At 49.7% G+C, this 26,834-nt stretch overlaps 9 protein-coding genes across 9 annotated transcripts; 3 read left to right on the top strand and 6 right to left on the bottom strand.

Annotated features, from left to right (window-relative positions):
- Positions 1 to 167: 167 nt before the first annotated feature.
- MRS44_015589 (uncharacterized protein) lies at positions 168 to 3,872 on the bottom strand (the record flags this gene model as incomplete). Its single annotated transcript, XM_065619268.1, has 10 exons — positions 168 to 470; positions 529 to 636; positions 691 to 797; positions 847 to 1,111; positions 1,159 to 1,200; positions 1,256 to 1,523; positions 1,570 to 2,001; positions 2,050 to 3,013; positions 3,059 to 3,516; positions 3,577 to 3,872. 10 exons carry the CDS (start codon positions 3,870 to 3,872, stop codon positions 168 to 170), a joined length of 3,243 nt encoding a protein of 1,080 aa, XP_065475340.1.
- Positions 3,873 to 5,731: 1,859 nt separating this feature from the next.
- Positions 5,732 to 6,049, bottom strand: MRS44_015590 (uncharacterized protein; the record flags this gene model as incomplete). The annotated part of the gene is made up of 2 exons (XM_046271150.2): positions 5,732 to 5,910; positions 5,974 to 6,049. The coding sequence occupies 2 exons, from the start codon at positions 6,047 to 6,049 to the stop codon at positions 5,732 to 5,734; spliced, it is 255 nt and encodes an 84-aa protein (XP_046130269.2).
- Positions 6,050 to 6,895: 846 nt separating this feature from the next.
- On the top strand, positions 6,896 to 7,414 carry MRS44_015591 (uncharacterized protein; the record flags this gene model as incomplete). Its single annotated transcript, XM_065619269.1, has 2 exons — positions 6,896 to 6,958; positions 7,022 to 7,414. 2 exons carry the CDS (start codon positions 6,896 to 6,898, stop codon positions 7,412 to 7,414), a joined length of 456 nt encoding a protein of 151 aa, XP_065475341.1.
- A 35-nt stretch (positions 7,415 to 7,449) lies between these two features.
- MRS44_015592 (uncharacterized protein) lies at positions 7,450 to 9,438 on the bottom strand (the record flags this gene model as incomplete). The annotated part of the gene is made up of 4 exons (XM_046282152.2): positions 7,450 to 8,050; positions 8,099 to 8,919; positions 8,978 to 9,321; positions 9,378 to 9,438. 4 exons carry the CDS (start codon positions 9,436 to 9,438, stop codon positions 7,450 to 7,452), a joined length of 1,827 nt encoding a protein of 608 aa, XP_046130267.2.
- A 902-nt stretch (positions 9,439 to 10,340) lies between these two features.
- On the bottom strand, positions 10,341 to 11,700 carry MRS44_015593 (uncharacterized protein; the record flags this gene model as incomplete). Its single annotated transcript, XM_046272878.2, has 5 exons — positions 10,341 to 10,764; positions 10,823 to 10,863; positions 10,922 to 11,286; positions 11,355 to 11,377; positions 11,441 to 11,700. 5 exons carry the CDS (start codon positions 11,698 to 11,700, stop codon positions 10,341 to 10,343), a joined length of 1,113 nt encoding a protein of 370 aa, XP_046130266.1.
- A 5,930-nt stretch (positions 11,701 to 17,630) lies between these two features.
- On the bottom strand, positions 17,631 to 19,124 carry MRS44_015594 (uncharacterized protein; the record flags this gene model as incomplete). The annotated part of the gene is made up of 4 exons (XM_046276804.2): positions 17,631 to 17,750; positions 18,015 to 18,705; positions 18,762 to 18,912; positions 18,971 to 19,124. The coding sequence occupies 4 exons, from the start codon at positions 19,122 to 19,124 to the stop codon at positions 17,631 to 17,633; spliced, it is 1,116 nt and encodes a 371-aa protein (XP_046130263.2).
- Positions 19,125 to 20,643: 1,519 nt separating this feature from the next.
- MRS44_015595 (uncharacterized protein) lies at positions 20,644 to 21,884 on the top strand (the record flags this gene model as incomplete). Its single annotated transcript, XM_065619270.1, has 3 exons — positions 20,644 to 20,774; positions 20,922 to 21,051; positions 21,165 to 21,884. 3 exons carry the CDS (start codon positions 20,644 to 20,646, stop codon positions 21,882 to 21,884), a joined length of 981 nt encoding a protein of 326 aa, XP_065475342.1.
- Positions 21,885 to 22,818: 934 nt separating this feature from the next.
- Positions 22,819 to 24,357, top strand: MRS44_015596 (uncharacterized protein; the record flags this gene model as incomplete). The annotated part of the gene is made up of 9 exons (XM_065619271.1): positions 22,819 to 22,941; positions 23,053 to 23,180; positions 23,230 to 23,271; positions 23,319 to 23,385; positions 23,437 to 23,477; positions 23,522 to 23,740; positions 23,798 to 24,134; positions 24,183 to 24,265; positions 24,318 to 24,357. The coding sequence occupies 9 exons, from the start codon at positions 22,819 to 22,821 to the stop codon at positions 24,355 to 24,357; spliced, it is 1,080 nt and encodes a 359-aa protein (XP_065475343.1).
- A 226-nt stretch (positions 24,358 to 24,583) lies between these two features.
- Positions 24,584 to 26,623, bottom strand: MRS44_015597 (uncharacterized protein; the record flags this gene model as incomplete). The annotated part of the gene is made up of 1 exon (XM_046279573.2): positions 24,584 to 26,623. One exon carries the CDS (start codon positions 26,621 to 26,623, stop codon positions 24,584 to 24,586), a length of 2,040 nt encoding a protein of 679 aa, XP_046130260.2.
- Between the last annotated feature and the right edge of the window lie 211 nt (positions 26,624 to 26,834).

The raw sequence follows: 26,834 nt of genomic DNA on the forward strand, positions 1-26,834 counted from the left end.
AGAAAGGTGCGAGTTCACATATTAAGGCTTGTGTCGAATGATGGGTGAGTATGACCATGAAAGAGAGACCACTCAGAGGCTCATTGACAAGACGGGTTTCCAAGCTTGAGCAATCTGTTACATCCAAGACACAAAGGAAGATGAAAAAGAGGAAAATTCTCTACTCCTTAGCCCAGGGCTCCGTGGGTCAACTGGATAGTGACTCCATGCTCAGTATGAGCGTCAGCAACAGGCAGAGTGACGATAGTGGCACGATAATTGTTGTTGGTGTCGCTTGCAACCTTGTTGTTGGCCGATGAGACTTTGACCGAGCTGAGATTTGCAGACGGGTCGTGCCAGAAGACCAGTGTGTACTTGGAGCCCACGATGTCTGACAGGTCGCCGTACTTGTTCCACTTTGAGCTGATGGTCACTGTGCGCGCAAACTGAACGGAGGAGTTTTGGTTGGAAATCTCGGTTGCCTTGAAGAACTATTAGCTTCGTGGTTATGTGAGAGAAACTCATATGACTCGCCTGTTCGATCAAGACTTCGCAGTACTTGCCCGCCGCCTTCGAGTCCCCAATCTTCAACCCCGGGACAGGTGCCTCTGGGGCGCTCTCTCTGGAGATACCGTCGTCAAGGTACATTTTGTATTGCTGTGCAGCGTTAGACAGGCGACCCGGATTAGGGAATCTTGAGCTTAAACCCACACTGTTCTTCCCTGGGTAGATATGCAAAGTAATCGGATTGGCCGGTTGTTGAGTGAGAGACGGGTCGGGAATGTAGTCTCTGACCTGGATCTTGGGAATGATGGCTCCTAATCCTTGTTAGTAACTGCCGCCAGAGTTTTGACATCGATGACTTACCCTCACGAATATACATGGGCGTGATGTAAGGTAGCTGGGGGTCCTGATCACTAATGAGGCAACTGTACTCGATCCGACTTCCACCATCGGCAGCAGCGGGCAGAGCAACACCGATGGGGTCATCTGGACGCAGGTTCATGGGGTACCACTTGTCAGGATATGGTAGATAGAGCTTGCGAGTCTGACGTTTGCTCTCAGGGAAAAGAGCTGGCGCAACGAGCAAGTCATTTCTGACCATGTACTGGCTTCTGGTGAAAAACTGGTTCTATACAAAAAGTGAGCATGTCGTATATCTAGAAAGGGGGAACTTACGTCTGCCGAGAAGAGACTTCTGTCAATATCATCCGTGACCACCTGTACAATGTTAGTTTGTTCAGTCTCTGGAGGTGAATGGGAACAGGGAGCGTACCATTGCTCGAGCAATGGGCAAGCCAGTGATGACATTCTCAAACATGGCATCATACAGCAGCTGCATGAGACTATACCTGAGACGGATGTAGTATCGGCAGACGGGAAGAACAGCTCTGTAAAGCATGGCCTCTCGTCCCTGGTACTTGTCCTTGTTCTCGTCGTAATGCTTCTGGTAAGCATACGGTTCTTGGAACTGCTTTCCGTCCTTTCTCATTTGACCCTGCTTAGGTCCATCAGCCCAGTAGCGCTTCTTGGTGTAGTGGTTTCTAAAAGACTGTGAGCCAAGAACAGGAGAAAGGTCAAGTGCCTCACCTGAACCAAGGCAAGAGAGAGTACGCGCAGTACCATCGAATCAAGAGCTCGGGGTTGGCATAATCTCGTTCAGCATCAATGAACTCGAATCCACCAACATCCTGGCCAGAGATTGTGATTCCAGACATACCAAGAGCCAAGACTTGGGCAACAGAGATGTCAAGGAAGTCCCAGGTCGAAGCATTGTCTCCTGTCCAGAGACCGGCAAAACGGTGGCTGCCAACGAAGCTTCCTCTTCCGATGATGAAGTTGCGCCTGTTCTCTCTCCAAGCGAGCTCAGGGCTGAGCTTGTGGATGTTTTCAAGGCCATGGTAGGTTGCCTTGTGCAAGTTATAGCTGTACAAGGACCAGATCTCAATTGCCTTTCTCTGCTTTGCGCGATCCGGATCTCCAGACCAGCCATCAGAGTCCAGCAAGAGTCGGAATGGTAGACTAGAACTATGTCAGTACGTCCAGAGGTGAATGCTACTGTTGACTTACGACTTCATGTCTCCGTACTCCTCGGCGATGCAAGGAGACGTCATGTCCTGCCAGACAAAGTCCAGACCGCACTCAAAGAGGTACTGGTACTGCTTCCCCCACCACTTGCGGACATCTTTGTTGTTTAGGTTTGGATAGTGGCCTGGGTGGCCATTTCCCCATCCGTAAAAGACGCCGCCATGAAAAGGCTTACCGCTGTTGAAGACCTGCGAAAAGTCGTAGTCGTCTGACTGGAAGTACGGTGGCTTCTCGTACTGGGGAGCTTTGAAGATCTGGTTTCCCACGCTGAATCCCAAGTAGCGCTGCTGGTAGGCTTGGGGAGCTGATGGATCAATGTCTCGACTGTCTGCGATGAAGTATCCCTTCTGGAGACCCTCGTCGAGAGTGTTGTACTCCTGGTTGGGAAGAGAGTTGATGTATGGAGTGATGTTGGTAGAGCACTTGACACCCTTCTCTCGGAGCTTCTTGAACATGTTGACGGGATCAGGGAAGTGATTGTCTCTCTTGTCGATAGTGAATGTGCGGTAATCATCCTGCATGTCCACATCGATGTGCATGCCGTCGAGCGGGAAACCGCACTTGCGGTATTCTTCAACAGCTTCGAGGACCATCTCCTGGTTGTCATAACCGTAGCAGCCTTGGTGGTACCCCAGCACATATCGCGGCTTGAGCCTTGGAGTGCCGACAATGGAGGTGTACGACTGAATGAGCTCTTGCATGCTGTCAGCTGCCACCATGATGCAGTGGAAACTGTTGAATCTGGTTGCCACGCGGATAGCGTTCTGGTCCTTGACGCCGACATCAACACAGATGTGAGAGTAGTTGTCGATGAAAGTGGCAAGTTGAGACTGGTAGCCTGGATGAGAGTCGACTTCGATCCAGAAAGGCTCCGAGTGGTATAAGGGCTCTCGGTCATCGAGAGGTCCTTGGCCATAGACATTCTGATATCGCATATTGTCAAAGTCTGGTAGCGTTAGAACCATAGTTTCCAAAGCGCGGTGTCACTCACTGAAGTAGTTCATGTATGTCTTCTTCTTGAAGAGATGCTTGCCTCCCTGCTCTCCGAATCCCATGAAATCCGCCGTGACCGACTTTTCGACAGAGAGAACAGTTGCATTGCCTTGGTACTGTAGACCCCGTGGTTTGGTCTTCCAGATGACCGCAGCCTCAGCACCCTTAGAAGTATGCAACTTCAGCTTGTCACTGGTGGTGGCATCAAGACTCTGCAACACTGGTAGCTTCTCGACCGGGGACTGGCTCTTGAGGACCCGGACAGCGGTGATTTGAAAGGGGTCCCGCTGAACCCATAGTTGAAGCTTCACCTGTCTTTGATCTGTCTTGGGGTTCATAACAGATTGGAGGATGTAGTACTTGGGATCTTCGATGATCTCAACAGCCCAGTCAATATTCTCAACGGCATCGAGAGTGCTGATGAGGAGGCTGAGGGTATCTCGAATGATCGTACGACTTCCGATTGTCAGCATGGCATTTCAAAGGCCAATTACATGGACGGGCTTAATAGCTCACCTGTTGTAGTCTGTGAACTCAGATCCCTTTCGATTGTTGGGATCAAACCGGATTCTCCAGACTTGAGGGCGCATGAACTGAACCAAGAGCAAGGAATCATCGTTGAAGCGGAAGATGGCTCCATGGCTGACGGCAGGGTTCGGCTTGCCGTCGTCCAGCAATTGATCTGATGGCTGAAAGGATACAGTGGCAGGCTGCTTTACTCCGCCCGAGGGGGAGTCAAGACCTTGGAAAAAGTCATCGGCTTTGACAAAGATGTAGGGGTCTCTGAGCTTGGTAGCTTCAAATTCACCCATGTTGACCACTGGTGAAGAAGTGTACGAATAATGAATGATTGCTGAGTGAGGGGAGCTTACTATCGTAGTGAAGAGCGAGCTGCCGATTATTATGGCTCAATCAGTGTCACCCAAGCTGGTTCCCCGCTTATGCTGTGTGACTACAACGTAACACAAGTCATCCCATTCCATAACGCCCAAGACGCATGTCTCTGCTCTCAAAAACAGATTCTGTCTAAGAATACGAGGGTGTCTAGGGAAGAGTTACATACATGTGAACTGCCGACATGATTGAGCTCCTAGAATGGATTGCTGCTTCGACCGGTGAACGTACAAGGGGTGACACAACCTTGATCGTCAGTCCTCGCAAAGTAAACAAACATGATCAGGTCCAAAGACACGGGGAGATCACCGTGCTGCTATTGGTCGGGTAAGCCACTCAATTGATGAGGAGGAATGTTATGGTGAAGGCCTGTGTAGCTCAAGCCCTCAAAGCATCTCACGCCGAATTCATACCTAGATGTCGAATGAGGGCTTCCATACGAGAAAATAACCACCATCAACTTAGATGTGTTCTATAGAAGACATAAATCTTCTGCATCAAACTCAATGGGTTTCAGCGGTGTTCGTGTCAGCCCCCAGAGTGCGTTTTGAGGCCACCCACGATATGCGCCACCCGTTGGCCTGGCCATGATGTGATTGGACAGTGCCTCGGGGAAGGATCTTCGACATCCGACTGAATCATTGCGGGGTTGCAATTTTCTGACCATACCCAAAGAATCCGGAATGCCTCAAGGAGACATTCCTGCATGACATCGGCTCGGCAGCTCAGAACGATGCACTGATGGCTGCTTGGCAAGCTACTCTATGCCTGCACATCGATGCATGAAGATCCTGAAGGAGAGGTTCCTGGTGCTTTTCATCTGCTATTTTAGAGTCTTTGCTTTTCAGGGATTGGCAATGGTTGTCAAAGATAACGCTGGCTGGAATGCCGCCCTGTTTCTGTTTTTCATGAGTTTGACTTTTGATGATCAAGGATGTATATTATGGCATAAAGGCCATGCATCTTGTGATGAAATACCCTGGGATGTGATGCCGTGTTGGTGCTATCCATTGCTAGAAGAACAGAGCACTGGGTCGAGGGCTAGAGACCGGATTTACGAGACATTGAGACCTAAGATGTTATTTATGAAGCTGTTTAAGCTATCAAGAATTTTTTCTTAGAATGACGCAATGGCTAAATTACTTTTCCTTCTGCTCTCATTCAACATCAATGAGTCTCCGTGTGTTGAAACCCATTAGAGTTAACAATGGAGGGCCGGATTCGCGCATCGAAGATGGGCATCGGCGATGTCAATTATGTGTAATGGAACATTTAACGTCATACCCTCTAAGCTGGTTTCTTGAGCTTTCTTGTTCTCGTCATCCCATCAATCGTGTTATTGGCGTTGTGGTTTCCAAACATGTGCTCAAGTCTGGTGATCACACCGACTTCTATAGGCCTTTGGGTAAATAAAACGTGCAAATGAGTTCAATAGTATATCAAATGGCTTCCGAGGAGTTTTTTCGATGAATAGATTCAACGGCAAGGAGAGGTTCGGTTCTAAAACGCCCGTGGCAACATTCAGCCGTAGCCACAGGGATGGAAACACACGGCAACTTCACAAAGAGGCATCTTGTCAAGGTCCAAAGTCGTATGTCACGTTTTCAATGTTTCATGCTAAGTATAATGATGAGCTGGAGCAAATGGCGGGTTCGGCTATTGACCCACTAGCGGTCTATTCCACGGCGATTCCCTCTGAGAACCTATTAGGGGTCCCGGAAAACAGCTCGGAAAGGGTAAATTTGTATCTTGATAAACCTTATTAGCATAGTTGTTATCATAACCTAGGCAGCGATGTCACCTTTTCCATATCCCACACGCCGGCAGTAGCATAGACGTCCTGACTAAACTGCTCGCGGACCTTATCAACGGATTCAGCGACGACCACAAAGGCGCTGCCAAAGAAGTCGAGGCTCTCAGCTTTGTCGTCTTTAGGGACGTCATTGAGCAGGGCACCTTCAAGACACAACGTACATTAGTTCCCTCCTTCTAGATGAGAGTCTCGGTCAGGTTACATACCGCCCGTCTTCCAAGTGCCCTTATCTCTAAAAGCAGCCGCATCCCGGAAATGAATTCTGAAATAATGTGAGGTCATACTGACAACAGTGCATAGCAGACAGGTTAAGAGCGTGCTCTCAGACTTCAAAACGCTCCTCGCGCACGCCAGGCTTGTCCGGCAGAACGACGAGAAACTCATAATTGCCCACGGAGACAACAACAGAAGTAGCCATTGTGTGAATCGTGGTTCTGAATGACGACTTCGCAGCGTGAGTTCTCAGAAAGGGCTGTTGAGCAGGTCGGACTCTGGACCTTTTGATGACTGTTGCGATGGATGTGGGGCAGAGCGGAATCCAAAGAGAGAGAGGATGAGCAATAATCTTGCTGATTCTTCAGAAGACTGGCAAGGTGCGGGCGTAGCATTCCACGATGACCAAGGATCGTTTCTCATCGTCTCATCACGGCGCGACAACAGCCGCTTACAGTAAGTAATTTGCGATTTGCTCACCAATTTTCACCCTTTTATGTCAATATCACGCTCTATGTAAGCGACAGCCTTCGCTGCGACAGCCACGTGCATTTGTCGGAATAAGTCTCCGCCGATAGAAGCTAGTAATAAAGGTACTTTGTTTATAGGTTCTTAAGCCAAGGCAATAAAAGGTTTATCCGAAGCACGGGCTAGCTTAGCTCATCGTAAAGTACATAAGCTACTATGTTAGCATTGGGATATGATGCTATGATGTAGTGGAAATATGTTCTTTGTCATAGTTGAAGCCCGGCCCTTGATGGGATAACTGAGCCAGAAGATCGTAAAGTACATAAACCCCTCCTATAATAGGTTTTGACTTCAAGCCAGATCTAATCAACTCCACCGTCCTCCCTTGAACGGTCAAACAGACACAACACACTTCACCAAGCCGATTTCCGTCTTCAACCCGCTACCATGAGCATGCTTGGAAAACCCTTTGTCGTCACGGATGGTGCCTCTGGTATTGGGCTTGCCATCGTCCGCAAGCTTGTTCAGATGTAAGCCTCTGTTCATGTCATCGACTGGTCCGACAGCTTTCAGGACTTGGGTGCGAAGGAAGGCAAGGTCTGGTTTTATCCGTCCGTCGATGTCATCAAGCGCAAGGATGTTACCAAGGCATTCAACTCCATCGCTGAAAGGACACCCAAGCTCCACGGCCTCGTCAACTGTGCGGGTATTGTGAGGCAGCACCCCGCGACTGTGGAAAACGACGCAATTTTCAAGCAGGTCCTGGATATCAACCTGGGCGGCACTTGGAACGTCACCACAGAGTTTATGCGTGTCGTCAATGCAGAAGACGCCACGGCAAAGAAGCCAGACACCAGCATCGTCAATATCGGATCGACTTCATCCTACCGAGGATTCCCATTTATTCCTGGATATGTTGCCAGCAAGCACGCCGTGCTTGGCCTGACCACTCCTATGAAATTTTAAATGTTATGTGGACAGCGCTTGCTACTCATAATGGTCTACTGTCCAAGTCCCAGATCCTTAATGATGATATCCGCCGCCTTCTCACCAATCACAATAGCTGTGTTATTTGTGTTGGCACCGACGTTGGCCGGGGCAATACTCAAGTCAGCAAGCTTGAGACCCCTTGTGCCCCAGACATTCAGACGTTCATCAACAACACCGAACTCGTCACGGGGAGCCATCCGGCAGGTGGCAATGGAGTGCCATGTAGTTCCAACGTTCTCACGCACCCATTGTTCAATAGCCTTATCGTCCTCGGCAGAATACTCAACGTCCTTAACGTTAGAGAGCGACGACTGCTGCTTAAGGTCCACACAGGCAGCTGGGGAGCCTTCGGGGAAGGCCGGGTGGCCGGGGGCGATTTCACCACGGTACATTTCAGTGCGGCGCATAATCTCTCGGGACTTCTTATAAGCCCAGACCTGCTTCTTGAGATCAATGTCGTTCTCATCGTTGAGGTAACCGACGTCAAAGTCCAAGGGGTCATCAACATTCGGCCCTGTAATATGCATGTGACCTCGGGAGTAGGGGTACGCTGTGTAGTTTCCTACGGTAACGTACTGCTCCTCTGGCACACTAGAGGGGTCACCCAAGAAGCTGTTTTCTGGTTAGCTTTGCATTTATGATTTCTATCAGACAACTCACCAAGAAACAAGACCCATCAGCATAATCGGCTTATTAGGAGTGTTCTTAAAGTCCTTGTCCCATGCCTTTTGGAAGTCAGGACCCAAAGCTGCAACCTCAGCATCTGTGGGTCGGAGCTTAGAGGAGACATCAATCGAGTTCCAGCCTAGGACCTTGTCCTTTAAGTCGATGAGCTCCTGGCGCTTCTCAGGGTGTCGAAGAACTCTATCAATGGTCTCGTGGGGCTGGAGATTGGTCTTGTAAGGATACAAGATCAACTGATGATCCTGGTACTCGTGGCCAACGCCGGGCAAGTCAACCTTGACAGGAACACCAGCCCTCTCAAGAATCCTAGTGTCGCCAAGACCAGATCGCTCAAGTAAGGGTGGCGTGCCACAGGCACCACACGACACAACGACAAGCTTGCGGGCCTTAATGGTCAACTTAGGATGTTGAGTAGGGCCAACCTCAGCCTGGAAGGCAGGGTTAGATATATACTCGACACCAACAGCGCGTTTATCATCATCAAGAAGCACTCGGACGACCTTGGCCTCAACTACCACATGCAGGTTGGGGTACTTGGTGTCCATGAGCTTATCGTGGACATAGACGGTGGCAGTATCTTGCCGCCTGCCCTCCTTCGAGACAGAGCGAAGCCAGCGCTCGTAACCGTCGTTGTGGTCTAGCGACTGCAAGTCCTGGATCTCAGGCCAGCCGACTTGAGATGCAGCCTTGATGAAGTCGCTCTCGGAACCGGTAGAGCGGAATGTACCGTCACTGATGTGGACTGGGCCGTCATGACCATGCACAGAGGGGTCGCCTCGGCCATGATATGTCTCAAGCTAGGAAAGAAGTATCAGTATGAAGGGTCATCTTGGTCATGAATAATTAATGGCGCACCTTCTTGAGGAAAGGCAGGATCTCATCGGCTGACCATCCGGGTGTCTTCCATGAATCAAAGTCCTCGCGTTGCGCCCGAGTGTACATCATAAAGTTAATAGATGAGCCACCGCCGAGCGTACCACCTGAGGGAACAATGCATTCTCGTCCGGCGAGCTTCTCAGACTTATTTCCCTTATAGAAGATAGTTGTCTTGGAAGTGGGTAGGAGATGGTCCAGGAAGAAGACGGGATGCTGAATGTTGGCAACATCCTTGTTATCCGGACCTCCCTCGATAAGGAGAATGGACAGGCTAGGATCCGCCTCTGCTAGACGACCAGCTACGACGCAAGCTGCCGTGCCACCTGTGGAAGGGTCAGCTTACTCAGGGATCGTAATTGGGGTAAGAGACGAGGATTACCTCCGGCGATGATGACGTCGACCTCGTCGATGTTCTCGACAAGCTTAGTGTAGAAACCCATGGCTAATACGCGGCTCTCCTATGTAGATATGTAGATCAGGATTTCAGAGTTGAGTATTCCTTGGGGATTGTGTGGTATTTTCTTGTCTCCCCTCACGAGGCTCTTGTAAAGTTATATGCATCTGCCTTGTCTCTCCCCCTTGCATGCGTCGTCTAGGTCGCCAAGCTCCGGTCGTGCGAGTATCCATTCCTGGTCTGACCTCCGGTCCCGTTCTCCTGCCTGTAACACTCTCCCTTACTCTTTCAGGGGGCGAACATGGTTCCTCTGAGGAGAAGCCGGAGCTTTGGGGTAGCATCGCTCAGCGTTTTACAGATGGTCTGCGGAGCGAGTGGCTGGTTGGGCTTGGATCCAGCAGAGAGGCCCTTGCGACGACGACTCGTACTTGCGTGTGCTCCGTGGGACCGGGGGTACGGAGGCCCATTCCGGGGCCCATTCGGGGGTCCTGGAGAGCCACTTGGGCGAAATTATTGGCGCTCATGGATGACACAGACAAACCCCACCGGAGCAGTAACCAACAGCGCTGATCTCTACGTTCTGGATTGCTTTAGTCGCGGACCGTCTCTCGTTGTGCCTGGTACCACATGTAAAGCCTTTGGGCGAGAGTTCAGGCCGAGGCCTTTTCCGCGCGAACCAAGGCAGCAATGTGACGGCCACGTTGCAGGCCTGGCGTAACAGATTTCTGACTGGGTTTTTCTGGTGGCTGAAGAAGTTCGGCGATCTGAATTGGGCATTCTAAGTAGTTGGCCGGGCCTGGTCTCAGAATTAGAGAGAAATTATGTCTATAATTTTATGCGCTTCTCATAATAATGATGATGATTATAATGCATTTGCTTTGTGGTCTAATTTCCCGAGTCCAGCCAATATTCCCGTTCCCGAGCCAAAGATTGTCGTTACACGTTGTTTCACGGGAATGGATCGCGGTACATGTTCCCGGCTCCCTTCAGCTGCCTTGTCGACGACTGCGAGCTCCCGTCGTCGTCCTCGGGTTGTCGTGACGACACCGTCACCTGCGTCTGGGTTATCTTGGTGATACCCCGGGACATGTTTACCCTGCTCAGGCCATCTCCGTCTGTGTCGATGCGTGCTTCGTTTGTGCTCGTGAACAACGGGCCGGTATTTGTACCCGATCGACCCTTGTTGGAGACTGCGTTTCCATTTGTGCCGCCGCCCATGGGCTTGGACTGCAGCTCAGTGCCCTGGTTGTAGTAGTCGTTCTGGTACGAGCTGTTGTCGCCGGTCGCGCGGACGACCTTGACGATGAGAGAAGAAATGTTGAGCTCAATATGCAGCTTGAGCATGTAGACCAGTGGGTGGAACTGGACGTAACTGCATCATTTCCGTTAGTGGTGGAACAGGGAAGGAATCGGAGGGATTTGGTACTTACATGAAGCCATTGCCAATCGACATGCTGCCAATCAGGATAACCTTGACGCCACGGTATTAGCTTGATCCTTTCACAACCTAGTGACAGCTGAAGCCTTACATCGAGACTCATCGAGACTGCAATCATGGCAAAGTTGAAGCGCAGCAGTGGCTTGTACTTGTCCAAACCGTTGGCGATCAGCTTGACGCGGATCAGGTACATGAAGTAGGAGTGCAGAGCGGCGTCAATGATGAGGAACAGGCCCTTTTCGATGCGGTCGTAGATGTGGTTAACGTTGATCCATGTCGACGAGATCTGCAGCTGCGCGGGGATCCAGATGACAAAGACGCTGATGTTGATGAGGCCAAGTAGGATGGCGGTCGCCCAGCGAATCTTTGCTCCGTCCCGACGGTCCACCATGAGGAGCGATATTCGGTTGATGATGATGCCGCAGATGCATTGAATTTGAACGACCCAGAGAGCCACTGCCCATGTCACAATCAGCTTTCTTCATTCGATAGATGGATAGATCTGCGCGGGGGGTTGGTCCTACAGAAAGTGAAGTAGATCCAGAAGCTGATCACATTTTGCATCGTCAGCTGTCAGATTTAGAGGGATTGATAGAGTTTCGGTACTCACCTTGGCTCGATAAACCCTCGCAGGAAACACCACGACAGCACACTAATGATGATCGAAACAAGCCACTCAGCCCAAACCATGATGACATATGGCTTGGCGCGTCCTGAGCGCTTCCATTGCGCATATGTCTGCTTGACGGCCTTGTGGCCAGAGAACATGCCCGTCGCGAGCGTAAAGCCCCAGATGATGCTGGCGACCAATAAGTCATTGAGGCCGGGCGAGACCACCTGGTAGTGGTCCGGCACCAAAAAGCCCGGCATATTTGTTTCGACGAGAAGGCACAGACAGACGGCTGGTGGAAAAACGATAGAAAAAAGAAAGGCGAGAAAGAAAGAAAGAAACAAAACCCCAGGGACACGTTAAACTTGCGCAGTGTGTTTATGCAGTTGATCTTTAAGCAGTAGAACTGTAACAGATGTGCTGTCTGTCTTCTGGCTCAGTCATCACAATAATAACAGAGGTGCATTGGACCTGGCTAGTTCATCTTGACTTTCCGGCCAACATCCACCCACCCATTGTGGACCAAACTAGGTCTTTCGCATGTAGCAATGATCTACCGGGACTTGGTAGCATCTCGTTTTAGAGGAGGGCGCAATCTGAGACGTTTATGCGCGGATAGATCCAGTCAAGGGTGGTTCCAAGTTCAATAATGGAGACCAAAAGAAAAATAAATGGACACAAAATGTCAATCCCCGCGGGCTACTAGGCCGGTTCCGGTGTATGATGGCCGCTCCGTGATGCGGGACCCCTACCCCAGTCAGGGGACTCTGGAGCCCCAGTATGAATGAAGGGCCCAACGGTAGGTAGTAGGTAGTACTGTACTCCGTAGATTCGCTAGGCTACCTTAGTGGCTCAACTTGGCTAGGCCAGGTCGGTAGTATGAATGGACAGAGTACGTAGCATTGTCAGCGGAATTTTCTGGGACGCCGAGTTTCCCGAGGTGGTATCGGTTTAGAAAGATGGCCAACTGTCGGAGCCGTTTAACTAGGTCGCTTCCTCCGAGGAGTGTTACAAGATACCTCGAGAGTTTACTGGTGCAACGTTCCAGAAGAGTAGCGCCAAGCCGGCAGTTCACATCAAACGTGCAGATACACACAGACAGTGGACGAACAGGTCTCTATCCGTCACCTCATCCGCCTCCCCTATGTTGCCAGGGCACCTTGCTAGAGGCTCAACTCGACGATCCGTAGGTAGCTTAACGGGTCACTGACTAGTTAGTACTCCACCGAGTCAATAGCGTGCGCGTGTCTCATGCTGCACCGGCGCTGTAACGGCAGTTATCGCTGCAGGCACCTTGACCGCTGCGCCACCTAGCAAAAGATTGAGTCATGATCACCACTAGAGCAATTATAGGAGGTGCACCAACTTCAAACGCTGCTACGGGGGCCAAGCCGCCCACCCCGCGAGTCAGCTTCGGGCGTCTTCTCGAAGCGAAGCTCAAGCTAGCCCAACGTTAGCTCGAGCCGCCCAAGTCAGGCTCAGACTAACGTTAGCCGGCTGGAAAACAAAAACGGTTTTTCTAGTTACGTAGTAGTTAGTTGGTCCCGCGAAGCCTCGCGCGGGTTCCATGCAGGTTCCACGTCCGAGGTTAAACCAATACTTGTCAGGTATGATGGCACCCATGCGTGATGCATCCTCACGAAGTTGAGTCTCCAAAAGTCATCGCTCACAATAACAAAGAGTTTAATTATTAACATGTGCTAGCATTAAATCCCAATCCCGAAAAACACCGTAACCTAGATGAAGTTCTTTCACTTCAGCTTGGGTTGTCGCAGGTAATTGGGGTTGCACTATTTCTTTTCTTTTAGTCGCCTGGATAACCACTTTATAGACCATATCCAGCCAACCCCCGAAAAGAAAAAAAAAGTCGCCTGAACGCAATACGCAAAGGAGCCTCTCCACCATGGCTTTCCTGGAACAGTGGGTTTAACTTGGCGAAGTAGGGACGACCTAGCTATAGATCAGGAGGTTAGGCGCCACGAGTTCAACACTCCCTCTCGGGTCGGTGATAGGTATGTTTGTGTGAAGCAGCATAAATGACCGATTGCCTCGGTACCTGTTAGAAGGTATCTTCTACTTTTTGCGGTATGGCATTGTAGTCTATTGTGTCCCACAGTTTGTTACACTTGGATGGAGAGCATCCATTATCCAAGGCACGGCTTCATAAGATCCCGAAAACCACTGTCGAGATCACACATGTCTAACTACAAAGGACTCTTTTTCTTCCCTTTCACCTAAGCAACAAGTTCTTGCTTCGCGGGTCTCCTAAATACACGCGGAGAGGGAATATCTAGCTTCGGGAACCACTCCGTGAACGCCCTGACGATGTAAGAAAAAGAGGCGATGTCGAGGCCACAGCCATCTGCGACGACACCTGAGGAGCTATTTCACTTGGCACTACTAAATAATCGCAATTGTCCAAGATCCCGCGACAGGGAGGGAAACCCATGATCGTCATCTATACTCAGTAACTGCTTCAGGAGAAAATGCAAATGCTCTTATACAGTCCCGTACATGTTTAGTGTACCCCTGCAACTCTTCGGTGCTCCCCACAAGAGGTAGATTAGGCCTTACAGGGAGTCGCAGGTATGGCACGACATTAAATCGGCGATTGTGGACCGGAGAAGCTGATCGTGTACGGCACTGTAGCAGCTACTTTTCTAGCCCCTCTGTCTTTTCGATCCAGCTTTTGCTTAGTAGACAAAGCAGGAAATCATCGACCGCAGAGTGAGTCTTATAGAAATCAGAAGCCATTGCGACAGGTTTCCGCTCGTTACTATGATACCTTTAACTGCGGCCTTCCTCAGCCTCCAGTCGATGTACCATGTGGCTGATACGGCTAAGAGAGTAGGAAATAATATCAAACATCCAAGCGTAGCTACAGAGACTGCTTCGATGACCCTTGTCTATCTTCCCAAAGGTACCAGCTTTTTCAGCTCGCCAGGTGAATAGAACGCACGATCGATTTCGGGAACATGCTCTAACCTTTGCAACGATAGTGATAACTAAGCCCTTCTTCTCTGCAAACTTTCAAAACCTTTAGGTCCAGAGTCGAAATTTCCGTCAAAATGAAGGCCGAGAACTATTTCTGCATAGATGCCTATCAGGACGCGCTGTTCTCAATCTAGCACTACTCCCAGCAGCGGATAAGAGCTTAGCTCGTCGTTATTTACATCTCTTATCAAAATGACGTTGACACTCATATATCACGCCCACGCCGGTTTCGGTCTCGATCAGTAAGGTCTAGATCTTACAGGCTCGTCGTCAAAAGAGAAAGCACCGCGAAGGAGGTTTCAATTGATATCTATGACATCGTTTTTCTTGCGCATAACGAGATTTCGGTACGGGACGACGGCAAAGCTTGTTTTATGCGCCAGCATATCCCTTTTAAGGATGACTTTCATTTTGACGGAAATTGCGACTCTGGACTCTTAAAGGTCTGCCGTCATCCTTGATATGCACAGGAAGGTAGTAGCCGCAGATCGATGTAAAGCTATTCACAGAATTGTATAAATGGTTGGCATACATCATCTTTAAACACAATGGACAGGTTCCACGACAGGAAAGCCGGTAGTTTTCGACTCAGGATCGTTCTGGGGGCACAACAAGTGTGAGAAAGGCCGTTTTGTTATCACCGCCAAAAGATTGACGCCCTACTAGGCGACATCGGCAAATGGAGGCTTGCAAGATTCAAGATGGGAAAGAAGTTCATTGACGAATACCACCGGCACGTACCAAAGTCGGAGCCTCAAGAAGATTGGGAAGACCGAAATATTCTCTCCTCAATGTGGGTTAAAATTCGCTCTCCCTCTCCACGCTCATATCTGACCCTATCACAGCCGTTTCAACCTCTTATCATCAGCCCACTATCCAGGAAACGGAGAGACAAGGAATCTGTGAGTAAGAGCTTTATGACGTTCAGAGGAGAGATTAACTAATAGATCTAGGGCCCTGACGGATATGCAGTATCTGGCTGACATATATGCTAAATAAAGGGCCGAGACCTGGAGACTATGATATAGGCATTAAAAATGACTTCAAAGTTTGGTTGCCTCATCAATCGACTGGGGAATACCTAGTTCTAGGCCAGGATCAGTGCTACAACTATAGGGGCTATCAAATCCGACATTTATTAGTGTCTCACCCTAACTCCGAGCACGTTTCAAATCTTGACTAAACTGTGCCCATCGCGCCTTAAGGAACCTCACAAACCTGAACTCCAACACGGCGGAACCAAGGTTGTTGTCGCGAATGTGGATGGATTCGATGACTAGTTTGTCAACCATCTGTCCGACGTTGACGTGGTCATCTAATCGCTCAAACCTTCCACGTTCTCGGTTCTAATTCCTCTCTCAGATGCAGCCGAGGTAGCTGGCGTGTCTAGATTAATTCACCTCGATCTAATAACTCCTGTGACGATCGTGAAGGTTCCTAAGGGATAAACCGGTCGTGCTAGGTTTATATTAGTAGAGGGGATATTAGCGTTATCTTAAATAAGATATAAGTCACGTCTAGTAATGTACTTATGAGTATTAAGTATAACTAAGTTATATTAATAGCCAAGGTAGCTAATATATAAGAATGTATAAGTAAACATGTTTTATATATTAAGGTCTTAGGGCTAGATTATAATAGATTATAGGCTATAGGCTATAATCTAGGTATAAGTCTTTCTTAGACTATAGCTAGATTATAGTATCTTAGTATAATCTATTATAATCCCGTGGTAATTAGTTAATATAATAGGTTAATCTCTGGTTATATATTTATAAGATTCTTTAGGCTATAATAATTTTAATATACTATTAAAGCTATTAATAATTATATAAATCAACCTTATTAATTTTAGCCTATTAAGACCTTAAGCTTTCAATATAAAGCCTTTACTATTAAAATTACTAAGATATTAATTAAAATATATTAATTTTTATTTTAAGTAATATAAAGTAATAAAATAATAACTAAAAAATGTTTATAAAGATATATAATAATATTAATACTTAATGTTATAAAATATTATAAACCTGAGATAAAATTAAGCTTTTATAGCTATAAAAACCTAATAGTAAAATAATAAGGCTTATAACATAAGTCACAGGGGGTTAGAAAAGTTAAACACGCTTTATAGGAAGAGACCTGACTTTAATATATAATAAATCCAAACACATGGTTTGTTGGAGAAACAGAACACACCAACCACAGCCCAGAGCTGAACGTTCTTCGACTTTTTCTCGGGGACTTTCAAAGAGGGATCTCACTCACTTCTCGGTGAGGTAAACATAATATAAAATAGTAAGGGTAATTGATCAATTGATAGCAACAAAGATTTAGTCAGAGAAAGAGCCCAAAAGCTGCTCCTTTCTCTTTGGCCGTGACGAAGATGATGATGATGGTTGGAGGCATCTTGGCCTCCGACCCTTTTCTACGTACAGGAAATTGCCCAATGGCCCAAAGCGGCTTAGCACCCTTTTCCCCAACTCAATGGATAGAGGCTTGTTTTAGTTTCTATTGTTCTAATATTAAAGTTATACGTTGACCGAGCGAGATTGGCGATTGCTGCTAACATAGAGGGAGGCATGCAACGTTTCAGAAGATAGGTAAATAGTCTCCATTTAACATACAGAATAAGCCCCCTTTGTCAGCTTTGTTGTCTTAAAATAGTCGAAAAATGCAGTCGTATCTCTAATGAATATTGTTTCTCTGGAGTTGGGGCTCAGCCGTTAGCATGCCTCGATGCGAACTTGTCAGGTAAGCTTATTGTGCATGGCAGCCAATATAAGCGCAGGAACTGGTCAGCCGGATCATGCAGACATTTACGCCTTACCGACTGTCTTGGTTGAACGTGGTCTAGACTCTCCCAAGCCCAGCCACAAAGTAAGCTTACCCAAACCCCAAGAATAATAATTTCCCTTGCCGCTCATAATGCGCATTTGCTTCTTCTGATGAACTCGGAATTGGCACCGTAGTGAAAGATTGAGTTGATAAGAATTCCAGGATCACTAGTCCCCAAAATGAGTAACCGTTGAAACATTCAGGAAGCCCTCCAAGCGGAAGTTGCCACGAGAGCGGACGGTTTGAGGCTGAAAGCAAAGCATGTTTAATCACATCAGCCAGCCACCATTGGCGAACACAACGGGGGTACCAGATGGAACGGGCGCACGAGCAGCTCAGGTGAGAGAAGAAGAAGCTCTTACTCAAAGTTTTTACCAATAAATACCGAATATGCGGCAAGGAATTTGCGCAATTGGTGAATCTTCACATTTCGACCAGAGGGCAAGTCGAGAAGGGCAATCCCCAAAGCAGAGGTGCTCTAAAGTGACAGAAGATTGAATGAAAAAGAAGGGAATATTTAAATCCAGGCATTCGCTCATAATGACGATATGACCGGCAACTACGAAGTTCATTATGTGCTCGTGTTAGCCATCCAGCCGATTAAGCCTCTATCCCGACCGAGTTCTCCATTAGGTTGACAGCCTTATCCAGCCTCATATCTCTTTCTCCGCATTTCTGGTGTTTTCCTACTCTCATTTCTTTTCCCCTCTTGGTCGTTTTACCTTGGCGTGGTGTGACTTACATTCCCCATGTCGGCGGGCAGCTCAGACACGGGCGTGTTGTCGTGGGGGGAAGAAGTCACGGGCAGTTCAGAAACGGGTGACGCGACCGTCTTGTAAGGCTCGATGGGAGGGCTCTGAGGTGGAGGACTCATGCCGCCCACGGGCATTTGGCTGTATCGAGGATCGCTGGGAGGAGGCGGGGAGCCCTGAACTGGATAGCCGGCGTAGTTGTTGTTATTGTAGTCGTAGACGACCGGAGGAGGCACGCCTTGTTGGTAGCCCATTTGCTGTTGCTGTTGCTGGGGAGGAAATCCATGTGCAGGTGCAGGAGCCGCAGGCGCCGTCGCAACCTGTTTGCTGTTTTGCGGCTTCTTGCGTCGAAGGAACCAAAAGGCCAATCCCAAGATGGCGATCAGTGCGACGCCGCCGACAACGCCTCCAACGATGGCCCCGACTGGAGTGCTGGATTTATCCGGTTCAGGAGAGGGCTCAGCCGTCTTGGTGACAATTACGACGCCCCTGGTGGTATCGATACTGGTAAGTGTCTGCTCCTCGGTCGTACTACCCGTCGTGACCTTGACAACGGTTGACTCGTAGAAGGGAACCTGTTGTTCGGTCTTGCCGCAGAGGTATATGGATAGTTCGTCGCCGTCGCCGTCTTCGAGGGGTTTGATGCCTGTCGCGCAATACGGAAAGTTGATATCCTCGGTGCTAAAGTCACTCGTTAGCCGACTCATTGCAGTCATTTGGCCATCAATCAGACGAACCAGCAAAGGGCACGCTGGTTGGTACTATCACAGCTAGATGCCCTGGGGTAACATGTCGTGTAGATGTTCTGAAAGCAGCCAAAGTGCGAGCCGATGGTCTTGCAGGTCGTGGTCCAGGCGCCCTCTTCGCCGCATTGCCAGGTAGCCCACCCTATGCAACTGTGTTAGTTCATGGGAAGCTCGGCATGATAAGTAGCAAAAGCCCATACCGCTGTTTAAAAGAGAGTAGTAGCCGCAGGAATCGTAGTTGTTTTGGCGGCCGAAGAGATCGCGTTGATGAAGCGTCGCAGGAGCAGTCACAGCCGGGCCAGCCACATCAAACGCGGGCGCGACTGCGACCCCTGTAGCTTGAATCTCAGCCATAGTCGCACAGCTTGCTGACGGTCAAAGGATCGATGGGTTGTTGATGTGAAAAGGTCGTCTGCCGCTGAGCGTTGAGAAACACTCGGTGCATGAGAGGGGAACAAAACAAGCTGCTTCTTCAGCGGATCAAAGCGGACGAAACTGCAGCACAACAGAGGAGGCGGAGCCCCCAAATGCTTCCTCTCCCTCGGGGTTTAATAATAGCTGAAAAGTCTTGTTCAAGGATATTGGGCATGATGGCGTTAGAGATGTGCAGTGGCGCTCCTTTAGCCTGCAGCCAAGAGAGAGCTGCACCATTCACAATCTGTCGACAAGGTCAGCCCTCTCGTAAAGAGGAGATTGAGCCAACGGCCTACGATGGTTAGCCTGACTCGGATCGACGCCCAGCTGTGGTGTCGGCCTCCACTACAATCGCTGATGTTGGCTGGGACGATCAGCCACTATTGAGAGGCTGAAAGCCGCTTCTGCAGAGGCCCGTTCTAGGCTTCGAGGCGTCGTTCAGCTGCCGTCGGCTGGTGTCTCAATTGAGTTTCCTCCCTTCCCTCGAGGCTCCATTACCCCGGTTTGAGGGGACCTGTTCGACGACTTTGGCTCATGGCGAGTGACTTTGCTGCGAGAGCGACAGGGCAGGTCCCGAAGTGGAAAGCTGAAAAACACTTTCTCACACCATCAATATTGGATGTGGAGAGTGATCGCCCTCACACCGTGTGGCAGGCATTCCTTCACACTACGGCCCCCAGACTCTGCCTCGTGAGGCACACACATGCCAACCACCCTGTCGGTGACTGGTCCAGGCATAAGATAAAGCTCAAAACAAAGTCAACGAGGCGGATTTAGACCCTCAGTTTGCACAGCCACTCCACATGGTCAAGCCCAATATTCCCCGCCTCTCCGCCTCTTGACGGCCGGATTGCACATTCAACTTTATGATTGTGTCTCAAATGGCGTCCAGTAGCTCATCTCCAACTGTGACCCCGTCGGGATCCCCTATCAGTAATGAACACACTCTCAATGGGCACACGTGGGATCTCCCTCTGTGACCGGCACCGCCACCTCCACAGTATCACCAACTAAAGCTGAATCAGCGCTAAATCCGGATACTCCATCTGCTTTCGGGAGACAGCCAAGGCCCTATCCGCTGCACGTTGGAAACCGCATTTCTTGCATGTGACCCGTCCTACCAGGCTCTGTCATATGCGTGGGGCAACCCTCTTGATTGTCGGTCAATCACTGTAGATGGGAGGATAACCAACGTCACTGTCAATTTTGTCAATTTATTCAATGCCCTCCAGAGGCTTCGGCTACCCGACAATGAGCGACGCCTCTGGGTCGATGCCCTGTGCATCAATCAGGCTGACTACGTCGAGAAATCACACCAGGTCAACCTAATGAGGGACACCTACTCTCGTACAACACAAGCTGTTCTCTGGTTGGGCGACTTTGCCGAGGACTCTGATTCTTCCCGATTGGCGTCCAAAAAGCCAAGAACCAACGAGAACTTAATCCCGAGCAAATAGTCATGGCGGCTTTCACATTCCTCGAAGTCTTGGCTGCCGATCACCACTACGACATCAAGTACGAAGAGCCGGGCCAAGACCTCATAGGGCAAGGAGTCGCCGCAATACTTTCCCTCATCAAGCTTTCTTGGTGGTATCGTGTGTAGACGGTGCAGGAGGCGGTCATACCACCCGAAGCCACGCTGATGTGTGGCACCCTAGAGCTTCCGTTCTCCATGCTTGCGCAGGTATGAAAGAACGGTTACAGGCATCGACATAAAGGCTGCTGCGGCTCTTTTAGTCCCTTCAAGGATCTCTATGCCCAAATTCGTGGCCTCAATTACATCAAGCGGTCTTCTAAGACACCGACCCTGATGCCGCTTGCTCTCAACCTTTTCCGATCGAGGCAAGCATCCGACCCGAGGGACCGAGTGAATGCCTTCCTCGGCCTAAAAAGCAGCATCACCGCTGATTATTCATCCTCCTTCGAAGACATCTATAGGCTCTCAACCCGGTCTTTGATCGATGAATGTCACAGCCTTAGCCCGTTGTTGAGAATCCCGAGACGAAACGAAGCCCTGCCCTACCGACATGGGTTCCAGATTGGTGTAACGGCGGTGCCCGTAGCCGTCACTCGGAGATTATCTGGATACGACTCTTCCACCAATTCTCCGCAGCGAGCTCCCTTCGACCTTTGATCAGGGCCATGGCCTCGAATAAAGAACTAAGTCTCCAAGGACTCGTACTGGACTATGCACATGTCGGGAGAACTCTCCAAAATAGATACAGGCTGATAGAGATTGTCAGTCAGTGGCAAGATCCAAGATATTACTCCGATACCTTCAACAGCCAGGAATGGACATATGAGCAAGCCTCCCACCGCGCCTTACTTGGAGACCTCAAGCCGCTTGCCGATGATGGAAACCCCGGTCACCATAGATTTCAGTCAGATGAAAATGCAGGGGCGTTAGCTCAAAGCCTCTTGGCTTCTATTGAAGATCCGGCGAATTCGGTTGTTCATAACAGAAAGGGTATCATCACACAGTCGGGCATGATTGGGCTTTCAAACCCGGGTGTCAAGGTTGGAGATGTTGTGTGCGTCTTGTTGGGAGGCAAGATGCCGTTCATCCTGCGTCGGAAGGAAGCATCTAAAGAAGAAGAAGAGGTATTTTATGACTATATTACACACGCTTATGTGCATGGTATCATGGATGGGCAAGTTATGAATAAAGGCCGGGAGCTGGAGTGGATAAATCTTGTGTGATAGGGTAAGCGAAGCAAGCGATGGACAAGGAGCCGATGCAAAGGATTGGCCGTCTACAATGATTGATTTGAGCGTATATGGCATGTTAGCAGAGCCTGTAAGCGATTCTGAATATTATTAAAGATACATAGTACACAATGATCTCCATTTCCTTATCAAGGATCCCCATCATGGTTTGAGCTAGAGCCGCTGGCTAACGGCCGCCTAACCCTGTCTAATTTAGCCTGCCCTAACCGTGAGCTTAATTGGACTGGAAATACGCGGGGATGAGATTGACATGCACGGACAGACGTCTTTCATATCAAAGATTGAGCTGGAAGGAATATGTTTGTTGTGAATGAAGCTTGGATGGAGATGATATTATCCCCTGGCATTTGCTCGTATGGGCACATGCTTTGTTGCCTCGGCTCAGCGTCATGCGGGCACAACCGTTTCGTCTCGAAATATCGTGACACTTGCCAAGAACTTCCAAGACGACGACGATGCAGAGACAACAAACCTGTCATATCATCTCGTCAACAAATGGCTTACCAAGCTGTTCCCTCTTCTCTCGACCGGAAAACTGCATTCTTTTGTGCAATAATGAAATATTGACAGGTCATTTATGCTCTTGTGCACGGTTGCAAGCGAAAAAAAAGCCCCCCAAATCTCGGCTCGGGTTCCCACGTCATGCAGCCAGCGTAGCAGCCAACACCCATTATCCTCATAACTGTTGGCCCCTTGAGTGACCGTCTCCACACACGTATGCAACGGGCCCTTGTTTGTGTCTGCTTAATTCACTTAACCAGGGCTTAATAAGGCTGTGAAACATGTCAATTCAGCGCTGTGGAGTGATTCCTTCTGGGTCGCCCTTTTCCCCTCACGTACGGCAAATCTCTTCACCTGCTGCCTCTTTCGACACCTAGAAGCGACGCTGTTGGGCCGTGTCTTTGCCATGTCGTCGCCGAAACAAGCTTCCTCGCCCAAGTCGCCGTCCTCCCCAGCCAAGGGGGCTGAGACTGGCGCGGACCACGCTCCTGAGACAACCGAGCGGTCAGACAATGGCCCAATTGAAGTGGTATGCAGCCCTCCACTTCTGTCTCCAGCCAATCCTTCTCACCCAAGTAGGACGACGATGCCGACTCTACGTACTCAGGGTCGTAGGTTTCCCTGTGAACATCTAGTGTAGCCATCTGTGGACCCTTACATGAACTGCAGCACGCGCGTGACGGATACCGAGTCTCTGCGGACCTCGATCCTCAACTACAAGTGGGAGAATGGCCGCAGATACCACGCCTATAATGACGGCGCATACTGGTTAGAGGTTTCACATGAGTCGTTCCTGTGCATCACTCACCAATCACAGGGGACCTAATGACGAGCGCCAACAAGAAGCCGAGGATCTCATGTGAGCTTCTACTCCATCGCATACGTAAGCGGCATCTAATTATGCAGGCACGAGATGTATCGTATCATCTTGGACGGCAACCTCTACGCTGCCCCTCTTGGAGAGAACCCTCAAGTGGGTATTCGCCGTTCATCCCTAGGAGACACCCGTTGACATGATATGTAGCGCGTCCTCGATGTAGGTTGTGGTACAGGAATCTGGGCCATGTGAGTTATCCATCAGACCAAGCAGCCGTATAACTAGCTCATAGCCCGTATAGTGAGTTCGCCGATGAACATCCCTCGGCTGATGTCCTTGGTGTGGATCTCTCGCCCATCCAGCCCGGCTTTGTTCCTCCCAACTGCAAATTCGAGGTTGACGATATCAACCAAGAATGGACATTTCCAGACAACAACTTTGACTTTGTCCACATCCGGGCCATGACTGGCTGCATCCCAGACTGGGTCGAGCTGCACAAGAAGGCCTTCAAGTAAGCCTCTTGGTCTCTTGCCTCTGGTTACAATGCGGGGGACTGATTACGTTACAGGGCCCTCAAGCCCGGCGGCTGGGTAGAGCACGTCGAGCTCTGGGGCATTACAAAGTCCGACGACGGATCTCTCAAGGACAACTCCCCGCTTAAGAAGTGGGTGGAAGTCTTCGAAAAGATCGGTGCCCTCACTGGCAAGGGCTTCTTCTACGGCCACAAGGCAGCAGACTTCCAGCGCGAGGCTGGCTTTGAGAACCTCGTTGAGCGAAGGCTCAAGATGCCTCTCGGACCATGGCCCAAGGACAAGCGACTTAAGACTTGGGGCGCCTGGAACCGTCAGTTCCTTCTGCAGGCTCTTGAGGGATTCTCTATTCGTGGCCTCACTGAACTTCTCGGGGTGAGTGCCACTCATCTCTTCATCTAGACATTTGACTGACTGTTCTAGTGGACGTATGACGACGCCCAGCTGTTCCTAGTCGAGATGCGAAATGAACTTTTGAACCCCGCCGTCCACTCTTACGGAGAAGTGTATGTCAATCCTCACAGCCCGCTAGATATATGAACCTGACGCCTTTTCTAGGACCATCATTTACAGCCAGAAGCCCGAGACTACCGCATGATCACTGGATCCCTTCTTTTGTAAATACCTGAGTCTCATTTCGAGACAACCCCGGGAGGCATGAGATGATGAGAATATCGGAGTTGTTCCAGTTTGATGAGTGCTATTCATGTTGACACATTCCTCCTGCGCATATGGGCGCCGAGCATAATCAGTTTCATGTTGAATCCTGAGATTTGCTATTTTTCTGCATTTTTTAGCTTGGAGGTATAGTCTGTCCAACTCGTTTAAACGAGCTCCAATACCACTTCTTCGGGCTTCGTATCGAGGAACTCTCCCTTCATGATACCCTCAACATAAGCATCCCCAAGGAACCGATATTGGCTTCCTTGTGCCCGAAGAACAATGGGTGCCGGCACCGACCAAATGACTGTAACAATATCGCCTTCCTTGACATTTGTGCGTGCCATGCCAAGCCTCCCATCTGCCGTCTTGAACAGAGTCCGCCCCTTCAAATAAGGCTGAGCAGTCCAGAAGTTGTTGATTAGTTTGTCCGCAGCAGAGTCTTCCTCATCTGAATCTGATGAATCGTCATCTTCTGAGCCTGACTCGTCGCCCGACGTTTCACCCTCAGAGTCCACGTCTTCCCACTCATCTTGGTCGTCTGAATCGCCAAGAAATTCTAGGACAGCTTCTGCTTTCTTTGGATCTATTTTCTCGCCGCGGAATAACGCTCGGATGACTTGCCACATTTCTGTGGGTATATCTTTGTCATCTGGTCGCCCTTCATCCTCATCAAATAGATCTTGAAAGCTAAGCATCACCGTCTTCCAGATGTAATCTTCTTCAGGCGTCGACTCAGGGCCAAGGCCCATAAAGTCAATCACGGGATGTCCAATCATAGCAAAGGCCCTAGCTACTTCCTTTGCGTCGTCAGTCTCATCTACCCACGAGACATCCGGCAGAGGAGGCATTACTTGGGTGACGGTGTCAACCACGCATCCGAGTCGGCGGAGGACCATGGGATCTTCATCCGGCGATGTTATTAGTTGGGGATTTGGTGCTCCTTTGCTGGCAGATGCAAAGCAACTGTATTTGATGGTATGTATATCGAACCCGTCCTTTCCAATAGTTTCGTAATCAGGTGTCCATGAGGGCATTCCAGGCGTATTAGTTGGGCGCAAATCGTCCAAAGCTGGCAGGTCTTCCCAGTCACTATCGTCACCATCTCCTTTTGGGCGCCACCAGTCGATAAACGCCTTGGTTGCTCTGGCGAAAACAGTACCGACCGGTTCGGTATAATCTGCGTGCAGCCCGAAAGAATCACGTTCTCTGACGACACTGAGTAATCCAAAAACGAGGTCCCGGGGCTCCGAGGCAAGATATCGGGGTCTGGTAAGGGTGCCGATACCGAGAAGCACATGAACAAGGCTTGGTTCTCGGCCAGCCATTCGGAGTTTCCGGAGGATCAGTGTCGAGGTGGTAAAGAAGGCTTGGCCAAGACCCCATAAGAAGGAAAAGTTGAATAGTTCGTTGAATATCTCGGTCCATTCCCGGATTACATCTATAGCCTCGATGAAGTATTGGATGGGCATTGACTCATCACCGCAGAGAAGGAGTGCATCTTGGGCCAATGTGACTTCTTGAACGATCCATACGCGACGCCAAAACGGTCTTTCGAGGAGGTTTCGGAGGCCATCCATCAGTGGGTACTTGCTCAACGGCCGCACGTCATCGCGGCGATGAAGTCCAGGCTCTTTATACATCTTGTATAGAAACTTTGCCACGGGATGGGCGTTGGACCGGGGCTTCTTCTTAGTCGATAATGCTTCGTAGAGCTGGGGGTTCACTTCGTCCATGTCCCAGTCATCCGTGGGCCCCAGTTCATCAACCAACTCGCGCCCGTATTCGCACAACAGCTTCATCGCTTTGTCGGTTCGTGGAGTTCCAGGGCCAAGCCATAGATATACCAGCTTTGCATTGCCGTAAATCTGGTCCATGGCGTTCACCTGCCACGTCTTCTCCTCCAGGTCAGTCTGGTTGATGCAGATCGAGTCAGTCCAAAGCCAAGAGGTGACTCCCGCCCGTAAAAGCTGTCGCAAAAGCGAAAGGAGGTTTTCGGAGACAATGAACTCTTCGCCGTCGACGCTGACTCGAGCCGTGTCCTTGGGGTCGCCCCAGACATACGACACCGCATGGTAGGGGACTTGATCGTTGGCCGAGGCATGACAAAGCTCAAGATTGATGACCTCGGCCTCAGGGTCGCAAGCAATTCGTATGAGTCTGAATTCTTTGTTGGCTTCGCTGATGGGCTTGTATATGAACATGGTGAGTTTCCAGAGGAGAAGAGTGAAGGGTTGAGTGAATTACGTTGAATCCGAAACTCCAGCGTTGCATCTCACCGTCTTTAGCGCCGTCTCTCTGTGGATTAGCCCTGGAATTAATAAGTCTCGGTTGGAGGTCAAAGGCGCCTTGCTTTTTATTTAGCGCGGCTCCATCGTTTCACTGAGAGATTACACCAAGGTCACTCACTGTCAA

This window comes from Fusarium solani (assembly GCF_023522795.1).
Source record: "Fusarium solani strain SB1 chromosome Unknown bctg00000011, whole genome shotgun sequence".
Classification (NCBI taxonomy): Eukaryota; Fungi; Ascomycota; class Sordariomycetes; order Hypocreales; family Nectriaceae; genus Fusarium; species Fusarium solani.